We start from the raw sequence: 11,005 nt of genomic DNA, 5'->3' as shown, positions 1-11,005 counted from the left end.
AAATAATGTTTCAGGGATTTCATCTCTTAAATCTTTATTTTTACAATCAGTTTCACACAGAGAATTTAGAGATATTAAAGTACTTCTTGTGTGTCAAGGTAATAAGGAGTAAAAGAGGGATATTGTTATCTCAATAAAAAATATGTGCTTGACTTATTATCTGAAACAAGTAAGTTGGGGCTAAACCATGTAGTACTCTGATGATGCTTAATTTGTAACTCACAAGAAATGGTAAATTGTTTGAAGACTCTGAGAGATACAAAAAATTAGTTTGAAAGTTAAATTATTTAATAATGACTCGTTAAGACATTGCATATTCAGTTAGTATGGTAAGCCAATATATGTCTTGCCCAATGATAGAACAATAGAAAGCACTGGAATAAATTTTGTGTTATTTGAAGGGAGCTCTTGGACGAGGTATCACAAATAGAGATTATGGGTGTAATACCCGGAATTTCTCTTTAATAAAGATAATATTAATAATGATTAATAAATGAGTTTTTATTTAAATTAATTTAACTTTATTTTTATTTGGTTTAATTTGAAACGATTTAATAGAAATTTTAATATTAGTCAATTAAATGAATTATTTTTCTATACCCAATTAGTTTGAAATTTTAAGAATTAATTAAGTAAATTACTTGAAGAGTAAATTATATTTTTAATTATTCTAATTTTTCCTCAATGTATATGTAATATATATAAATAAAATCATATATTGGAAAATTATGGTAGAAATTGTAAATAATATTTTTATAAAGAATTTTGAAGAAATTGATATTTTAATTAACTAGTGGTATTAAATTTTAAGTTGGAAATAATTAATAAATTGATTATTTAATTTAATTATGTGTAGGACTTAATTGGAAAATTATTTTTGGATGAGGATTAAAAGTATAATTTCATTAATATGGGGTTTTAATGAAAATTTGTATGTTTGGTATTTTTGTAAATAATTATGTCGGCAGGGTATATATGTAATTGAGTATTTTTAATAATTCTAGTTTGGCCCAAATTAATTAGTTAGGGGCTTAATTGAAAGGCTAAAGGAAAGTTTAGAGGTTAAATTGGAGTTCTGCTGGATGAAATTGTAAGTAATTTAGAAAGTTTAGAGACCAAATTGTAATAAGGAAAAGTTCAAGGGCCAAATGTCGATATTGAAAGAAAAGAAAGAAGAGAGTGTCGGGGGAGGGAAAGAAAATCGGGGAAGAAGGGAGAGAGAGAGAGAGAGGGCGTTGCACGAGGGGAGCCGTCTTTGCGTCGTCGAGTGGCTGCAATGCGGCGATAGCAGATGCGAGGAGAGTAAGTCGGCGTTTCTAGCGGCGGTAGCCATTGATCTTGGTGGCAATCGACTCCTCTCAGCCTTGGCTTTATTTTGGCGGTGGCGGTGTTGACAATGGTGGCCGGAAACGGAGGTTCACGGTGGAGAGAGAAAATGGAGGCAGCCGAGGTTTTTGGGCATTTTTGGCGAGCTCCGGCGAGCTTTGGACAATCGGAGGGTGTATCCCGATTCTCCTCAGCTCAAGGTTCACAATGGCACTGGTTTCGTGGTGATCGGACTTCGTTTGCAAATCGACGGTCGAGATCGTCTGTAAATCTCTCCGGACGATCGGGTGTCAGATTGGAAAATCGGAAGCAGGGATCGTCATCAGCGCGTCATTTTGAGTCCGATGGTGTGTTCGGATCGTCGATCTGACTCCGGCGGATGGAGGCGAGTTGACTGAGCGATCGAGCGTCTTAGTATTTTTCTCTGGTCCGTTGATTTGAAATTCTTTGATTTAATTTGTGTCTATTGGTTTATGTTGAGTATTTGATGATATTTATGAGTCAAAAATAATTGTCTGTCAGTTTGCCTGCCTCGTGTTTTGTGCTGTGTAGCGAAGTCGGGAAAATAGTGAAGTTTGGGGACCTGACTCCCGTTGTTTAAATTTTTGGATATTTGAAGTGTTTTTCTAGCAGGTCCTGGACTCATTTTACGGGGGGTAAATGTCCGTATTGTAGGGGAGATTCTGCCGAATTTTTGATAGAATTTACCCGAGTCGAGATTCTTAGATAGTCAGTCCTTGGAGTCTAGACCTAGGATTAATGATCGATTGTTTCAGCCTTTTGATAAATTATTTTTCGTGACTAGATAATCCGTTTGTTCGACTCGCTCCAACCAAGGTACCGGAGCAGAGCTAGGAGGTCGCCCAATTCTGTGAGTAAATTGCGGTAATAAAATTATTATGAGTTTTGCCCTGGTCGAGCATGGCTCTCTGGGCTGATTTGAGTGAGAAGCCGGAGTAAAGGTCCCTGGTCGAGCATTGCTCTCTAGGCACCGGCTTATTTGGATACTTAAGTGACCAGACTGGAGGTAAGATCCATGGTCGAGCATTGCTCTATGGGCGCCAGTCTTTTTAGAATAAGAGGGCTAAAAGGCTTAGGCAGATAGTGAATATTAAGTGACCGGACTAGAGTTAAGGATCCTGGTCGAGCTTTGCTCTCTAGGCGCCAGTCCTATTGGAATGAGATGCTAGAGCAAAGGTCCCTGGTCGAGCATTGCTCTCTGGGCGCCAGTCTTATTGGATTAAGAGAGCCAAAAGGCTACTAGAATTTGGGGTTAGGGTTCTACTGAGCCACTCGTTCCGTAAAAGTAAAAATATATTTTTATTTATTTATTATGGTATGATTATAATATGAGTTGTATTTACGTGCATGGTTTGATATACTGATTCGAATAATTAATATTTTCTCTAAAGACTGCAATAGTCTCTAGATTATTTGATTTTAACTCACTCTCGGTAGCCTCAATTTTTTTTCGGATGCGTGATCATAGTCTTCCGCTACTCTTATTGACTCCTTCATCATCGGGTGATGTATTTGATTTGGTATGTAAATTGGTAAATTTTAGATTTTCCGTAGTAGTAATAGTAGATGTATCAGTTGTAAATTTTCTGAGATTCGGGTCTCGCCTAGTTCTTCTGGCAGACCGATTTAATTATGTAAAATTTAATGTTACTGTAAATTATGCCGTTAATAATAGTAAAAGTTGAGATGAGATTTGTTTGAGTTATAAGTATCAGGCTTACTACGGGATTCGGTGGCCTTACGCCTACCCATTCCCTAGTGCCGGTCACGGATCCACAGAGTAGGTCGTGACAATGGGCATTCTAGGATTGAGTGTTTTCCAAATGTTGATTGGGCAGGATCCAAAGGAGATCGAAGATCTACTCTAAGGCATTGTGTCTTTATTAGATAAAATTTAGTTTCATGAAGGAATAAGAAGCAGCATGTAATCTCGTGTGCTAGTACATAATCAGAATATTGAGCTATAACTCAATTTACATGTGAAATAATATGAATTTATCAGCTTCTGTCTACACTCAGTTTTAAAATCTCAATAACAATAAAGTTGTGGTGTAATAATCAATAACTCTTCATATTGCTCTCTATCCAATATTTCATTAATGAACTAAGTATATTGAAGTTGAAGCTACAACAAGGACTAATATAGTATTCCTACTATGTTTAGGAGTCTTCTTACTTTATATATATATATAGGATTGACTTTATTTTGGTCAGATTTGTAATTAAAGTGATTTTACTTGTAATATTAACAAAGCAATTAGTTTTTTTTTTTTCTGGGAAAAAAGAAAAGCAAATAAAGTTTTCTACAATGAAGGTGAAGTTATTTAGGATGTCTTTTAGCATTGAGATTGGATATCCCAACCTCAACTTTTATTCTATTTTATTCTTTACGTTTTAAAAATTGCTTTTAATATTTTTTGCGAAAGTAATTTGAGAAATAGTTTATAAAAATTAAAAAATTAATATATTAAATTAGAAAAAAAAATTAAATATGTTTTTTCAACACTCAACTGCAGCTTCAAATACATTCTTATATTTTTATATTTAATAATATAAAAATACATTAATAATATTTACATATCACAAGTGATTCATTAAAATAAAATATATATATTTTTTTTATGATAGATAAAAAAAGTCACTCATAAAGAAAGTTCAATAAATTAAAAGATTTACATAGAAGAGGAAAAAAAACCTATTGTCGTGGTATGATTCATTTTACAAATTGAGGGTCAAACTTTATTTTCAAATTGAAGAAAATAACGTCTATTCACTAAAACATATTTTTGTAATTCAAACTATAACCAAGCCAGAAATCTTAGTTTGATAAGATTTAAAAATAAAACCAACTCAAAAAGATTATTACTAGTTTGGATTGGATCAATTTGATTTGAATTTTTCTAACAGATTTTAAAAAACTTAAATATCTTTTTTCCCAACAGATTTAAAAAAAAAATATATATATATATTTACTTTGCAAAATCAGAGTCCATTACTGTCTCAACTTCTTCAACCTTTTGCACTTTGCACAACCTTACGTTTCCTAGAGAGTTAATTGTATTTGATTTGCAGTACAAAACAATGCTGTTTAGTACGGCGTTACCCAGAGATTGTGGTAAGTTCTTGGATGTGTTGCCTGATCCGAACAATGAGTTGCTTCATTGTGTTCATCTTGATGGAAAGCTCAGCATTTAGCGGCATAAAGAGTAAGTATTATTCAACACCTGAAATTACTGTTTGTTATACCTATAATTTATTTATTATCTTGATTATCCAAGAAAAAAGAAATAATTTAATTCCTTATATAGATACTTTATGTTCATGAAGCATAATTGGACATGTAGTTCGTTTAAATTACTTGTACTAGTGACATATTAATGGAGTTTTTGTTAGATAATTAGTGGACTTCTATTTAAATCTTTATTATGTAGTATATATAAACTACATATTTATGTTATAAATAGGTAATATGTGATAATTTCGTCATATTAATTATCTTGCATATACAATATATTGAACTAAAATTTTATTTCTATTCAATATTGTTTCTATACATTTATAAATTATCATATCAATTCTTTTAAATGATTATCAAAATATATATCTAGACTATATGTAATAATATTTATAAAAACTTAAAAATCTTAAAAAAAATTAAACAAATTGATCCATGTAAACTTGAATAATAAATATATTTTTGTTAAAATTGAAGAAAAGTATAACATGATTAAATAAATAGGTTTATTTTAAATATGTTACTCCCATACCACAATAATCTGATAATTGCCAGCCTTAATCTCAAGTTCCAACAAGAATACAAAGAGAGTTTTTAAAACATTTGTGACCCACAAATTGCTTTAGGATGGAGATGACAGAATCCGATCCGCCTCCATGAAAAACTCATTCCTGCCCCAAATTTGATGGAGAACTTCTGCTATGTACATCGCAAATTTACAATTAATTTCTGCTTCAATTTCTACAAAACTAATTAATTAATTATATATATATATATATAATTATAATTTTATTTCACATATATAATAATATTTTTTTAAGGAAATATAACATTGAATATTAATTTTATGAGTTCTTTTTAAACGGGTTTGTATCAATTTAATATTGTAATGTAAGACTAAGTCAGGTTGACTTGGAGTCAATATGTTCACTTAATCTACCTTTACTTTACATATGTGAACATAAGGAAAATAAGAAAAAAGAAACATAAATAAACTTGATTGTAGTTGGCATTTTCATTATTACTATTGGAAATATTTATAGTACTTTATGCATATTAAAACTTTAGTATATAAAATAATAGAGTAATAATAATAATTTAAGATGTAACAACTGTTCTTTCCCACTTTACGCTTTCCATGCAAATGTAGAATATAATTTAAGAATTAATACTTTATTATAAATCAGAATAATGCATGGACCTGTCTAACAAAGGAAAAGGACTGAACCGCAAAAGAGGTATCCATTTAACATTCAGAGTACCAACCGTATAATTTATTAATTTGAGTGTTTACTCCATACCAAACTATGATTATCACGCGGTAATATATATATACACATAAATTCATTAAAAATATCTATTGGTATTTTTTATTTTAAAGAGTATCATTTTTATAATAAAAAATATTTATAGAATATTTATATATATAAAAAGTAATATATGTTATTTAAATTTAATAATTTTTTTATATTTTATTTTTATATACATAAATATTAATAGTTTTAATTTATCTTTTTAAATTTTTATAAATAAAAAAATTACATATGTCAATTAAATTAAATGTATAGAAGTGCAGTTTAAATATACAGTAAATAGTAAAATTTAACTTTTCATATATAAGAAGCTAAATCAATTCTCTATTTTATATTAAAAAATAAAAAATCTATTAAAATTTATTTTATAAAATGAATGTTTAAAATAAAGAGTTTAACGGTACATCAGAAATGCGCTAAATAAAATTTGAGAATTTTAAAAAGTTCTTAAGAATCTTGAAAAGTTTCTATTCGTACAAATTGACTAAAGTTATTATTTAGCTACGCAAGAAAGAAATATAATATCTAGATTTTAAAATATTTATCGTTTTCTAAATTGAATTCTTTTTTAACTTATTAAATTTGAATAATTTACATTCAAGATTAAATTATAAATAAAAATTATCTCAATCAAAATATTATATAAACTGATAATAAAAATATTAATATATATTAAGATATTAAATTATACACTTATTCTATTTATAGGTTTGATACAAACTTATTATGGTACTTTTAACAAATAGGTTTTTTTTGGACATGTAATATTTAGAAACATCATATCTACGGGGAAAATGCATCTTAATTAATTTATTAACTATATAAGATAGTAAATTTTATTTTCCCAATGAACTCATTTCATTTCACTGTGTATTTTATTTTCATAATTATTAATAATTTTAATTTCTTTTAAACTCTTATCAATAGAATAAGAAAAATTAATTAACAAAGTATGAAAAACCAGAAAGTAACATTTTAACATTTTAGAGGTGAAAAGTTATTCTTTGAAAATGCCTGTAATATATTAGCTCGTATGCGTCATATAATTCATCCAATGAATGATGATAAGAGTAATAAGCAGCAAAGGTAATTGATTTGGTGTCACTCAAAATCAGTGTCATATATTAAATTTAATTACAATTATTAAATTAAAAATTTATTAACATTAGGTTTAATTGAATTTATAAAATACTAAATCAATTTTTATTCTATTTAAAATATATAAATATTAAATTAACTTTTATTTTATTGAAATAAACAATTTTTTAAAATTTTATAGATTTTAACAAAATACTATCTAATATAATTTTATTCTACGGACTATATAAATTTTTTTAAAAATTATTAATTTTATTTTTTTATTAAAGATAAGATTTTATAACTTCAGTGTATATGACACCAAATAATAATTGGAGAGCAGTTATTTTCATGAAGTAGCAAAGCCTTGACTTCATGTCTGACTTGGCTTCTTCTGACCCCATTTTTCATCCATAGTTTCGACATTTAGACCTTTTCTTCCATTGACTCGTTTCGGTTCACCTTCTTTTCTTATTCCTAGAAGTTGAACTTACATTACATGGCAATACCAGCCACACATTTTGATTAATTACTATAATAATTAACAACAGCGATTGCCTCTATAAATAATCAGGAAGGTGGTTATCATAATTCAAACAAAAACACCAATAACATTTCTCTCTTCTGCTCCTCTGCCCAAAACTCTTTCTTCAAGCCATCTCTGTAAGAAAATCACTGCAGAAAACTAGCAATGAAGGTATGAATTTAGCTCTAAGCTACACGCTTTCAATTTTCTTGATATTGAGTAATTTGATCTAAGATGATACAAAAATGAATCTTAAGTTTTTGTTTGTTTGCTCGGTTGATTGGTTGCAGCAAAAAGTGGTGATCAGGGTTTCCATGAATGGCCAAAAGTCCCGCTCAAAAGCTCTAAAGATTGCAGTAAGCGTTTCAGGTAAACTTCTTTTCAAAATCTCAGTTACATAACTTGAGAGTTTTACTTCAATTTTCTTGATGGGTTTTAACTTACAGGTGTAGAATCAGCAAGCTTAGGAGGGCAAGACAAGAGCCAAATAGAGGTAGTAGGAGATGGAGTTGATGCAGTAGAACTTGCAACAATGCTAAGGAAGAACGTAGGGCATGCAGAGCTTGTAAGCGTAAGCGCAGTAGGAGAGAAGAAAGAAGAGAAGAAAGAAGAGAAAAAAGATGACCCAAAAGTTCAACACATGGTTTGGCCTTACTATGGAGGTGGTGTGCCAAGCTACGGTTACGAAGTTAAGGGTTGCAACCAGTACCCTGATCCTTACACCTGCTCCATCATGTGAATCCAGGAACAGAGCAAACAGAGGCACACACAGGACTCAAATTGGTTTAATTAGTACACCCAATTCTGCAGGCACCAGATTGTGCGGAAGACGTTCCTGATTGGGAAGATTTAGAGGGAGGGGAGAAGTGCTTTTCTTACATTATGGGAATTGGCATTAGGAATTGATTCATCTTGTTCATTTGAAATTTAAATTAGTTGTGTATGAGTTCTTGGATTTTGTTAGTCTGTTTTAATAATATTATAATGCTTATTGTGAGCAACTGCTGTGGATTTACACGGTGACAGGTTGAATTGTCAAGAGAAATACTCATAATTTTTTTTTATTTACAATAGATGTTCTTTCTATCATTAAATAATATTATTTTTTTTAGATGGTGACAAATAAAATAATGTCATGTTAGTTCTAGAATAAGTGTAGGTCCAAAATCAAACACTATATGATTAAAAAAATAATAAAATCAAAACAAAAGATTTTAAGAAGGAATGTATAGGTCTGTGTCGGGTAAAACTAGAAAATCGGTTATGCTAAATACATTATTTTGGGAGCTTCAACTTGTCTCGATTTTGTAATTAGTTTTTTAAATTTAACTTTAATTTTATTGAATATTCGAACTCGATAGCTCATTATATTTAAATCCTTCGTATAAGATATTAAATATATTTTATTAACATCCATAAAAAGCATATTCTGTAAAAAGAATCGACAAAATAATAATAATAAATAAATAAATCTTATTGAAATCACCATCTTTTTTCTTATACTTCAAACCCTCAAAGGTTTCTCTTTTCATTAAATCCTCTGCTTAAATCTCATATTCTTCCTCTCACAGTCATCGCCTTCCTTCCATCTCTATAGTCCCTGTTTATTTTCTCAAAAAATTACCTCAAAACATGACTTTCCCCGAGTGCTTCTTTACTTATTAGTTTGTTGTCATTCGGCCAACTTCCATTTTCACCTGCTCAATGACCCAAACTCATTAACAAAATTTAGTGGTGGTTTGATTCTATAAATTTATTAATTATTCTTATCATGCTAATACACGAAAGCCCTTGAAGAAGCTCTCTGCGTATTTTGTGATTATTATTTCTTCTGTGAGATTTGAGACGAGGCGAGGGCTTTGGTTGCCACTATCGTCGCTCTCGTGGCTGCCTCTGCTTGGACTCACTAGTGGTGGTGCTTTTGCTATCTAATATTATAATGACATGTGATATTATTTATTAATTACTTTATTTGTATTGATTGGTCTATCTATTACCATTACGACTTATAATTAAAATTCAACCAATTAAAACTGATACAATTGATTTAGTAATATATGATTATATAAGAATTTGATTGCGAATTTAATAATTACAAGTAATTTGATTTGAGAATGATATAAGTATAAGAATATATAAAGTTTGGGATAATGATGGGGAGACCTTCGTGATTACATGAGCTGATTTTATGGACTCACATAAATTTGATTAGTAAAAGCTCCGAGTGTTGAAGTATTCAAGGATGAGAAAATGACAGTAACCAGAGTGAAGAAAGAAAGAAGAAGCTTATCATACATTTCTTCCTGGAAAGAATGTGGGAAAGGTGGGCAAGTTGTTTGTTTGGCTACAAGTGAAGACTCTGTTAGACACAAAGTCAAGTTCAACCATTCAACGTAAGTAATAATAATGCATCATCAAAGGACAGCTAATTAAACAACCATTCTATGCCTTAAACTCATTCACACATTTTCTTTTAAAAGAGGTAATTAAACAACGTAAGTAGGTAGTAGCTATTCCTTACTCATGCAACAATTAGGAATTAGGAAAGCCACGAAGAAAATGAGGCAGCTAAGTTGATATTAGAATGCAAATGGATTGATTGGTAACTGATTATTTGATATTAATGAGTTATTAAAAGTTGGTAAGATTAATTAGTAACGAATTGGTTGATATTTATTTAGCATTAAGATACTAAGATTGTGTATGCAAAAGGATATGAAGTAGAAGGAAGGCTCAATTTCAGATAATTATCTACAAAATCAAAGGAAAAAAAAAAAGAAGGAAAGATGAGAGAGAAAACAAGCTTAAAAATTACTTTCATATATTAAGAATACAAGTATTCGTCTTTTTTTTTTTTAATAAATTTGGCTAATTTTTTAAATTTTTATTTAAATAACCCAATTTGTCTAATTGATTGTAATTACAATCAAATTAAAATCTCAATTAAAATTGGATATCCTCTTGACTTTAGATACTGAACATCATTTGCCTCTTAAAAGAGTTGCATAAAATCATGACGAAAGTGAGAAAAAAAATGATTTCATCCTTCATTCTTTTTCTTTGATTTATAATTTTTATTTGTCATTCACTTTCTTTTAAAAGAGGTAAGTAAGAGAAAAATTTGATTGTTGATTATTAATGATGTTTCTGTTAGAGAATCAAATAAAAATTCGCAATTTAAATCTTTTAAATTATCTCACACAACCAACTTCAAGCAAAACTATTCAATTCTTGAAGATGAAGAACTCTTTCTCTACTCTCAAGTTTCCTATTATGATAACCTTATTATGATAATAAGTATATGCCGATTATCTTTATTCTTATTTCTGATAATAGGAGTAAGAAACTCTCTTATATAGTGTTAAGAATTCATAATCCTTAACATATGTGTACAAACACATGTTATTACAAATTTTCTTTTGTGATGACATGTGTCAAGCAGTATTGACACATGTTATCATAAAATTATTTTGTGACGATACGTGTCAAACTATATTAACACCACGT

At 29.6% G+C, this 11,005-nt stretch overlaps 1 protein-coding gene across 1 annotated transcript; it reads left to right on the top strand.

Moving 5' to 3' along the window:
• Window positions 1–7,522: 7,522 nt before the first annotated feature.
• LOC8288326 (heavy metal-associated isoprenylated plant protein 47) lies at window positions 7,523–8,609 on the top strand. The gene is made up of 3 exons (XM_002524544.4): window positions 7,523–7,669; window positions 7,789–7,867; window positions 7,945–8,609. Exons 1-3 carry the CDS (start codon window positions 7,664–7,666, stop codon window positions 8,235–8,237), a joined length of 378 nt encoding a protein of 125 aa, XP_002524590.1. The 5' UTR covers window positions 7,523–7,663; the 3' UTR covers window positions 8,238–8,609.
• Window positions 8,610–11,005: the final 2,396 nt, after the last annotated feature.

The sequence above is a fragment of the Ricinus communis genome, chromosome 7 (genome assembly GCF_019578655.1).
Source record: "Ricinus communis isolate WT05 ecotype wild-type chromosome 7, ASM1957865v1, whole genome shotgun sequence".
NCBI lineage: Eukaryota > Viridiplantae > Streptophyta > Magnoliopsida > Malpighiales > Euphorbiaceae > Ricinus > Ricinus communis.
This window is presented reverse-complemented; position numbering and strand designations above follow the sequence as displayed.

Bases quoted from the DNA above. Each gene is read 5' to 3' on its own strand.
- LOC8288326 (XM_002524544.4), top strand. The intron at 7,868-7,944 runs GTAAACTTCTTT...TTTAACTTACAG, and splicing joins GATTGCAGTAAGCGTTTCAG to GTGTAGAATCAGCAAGCTTA.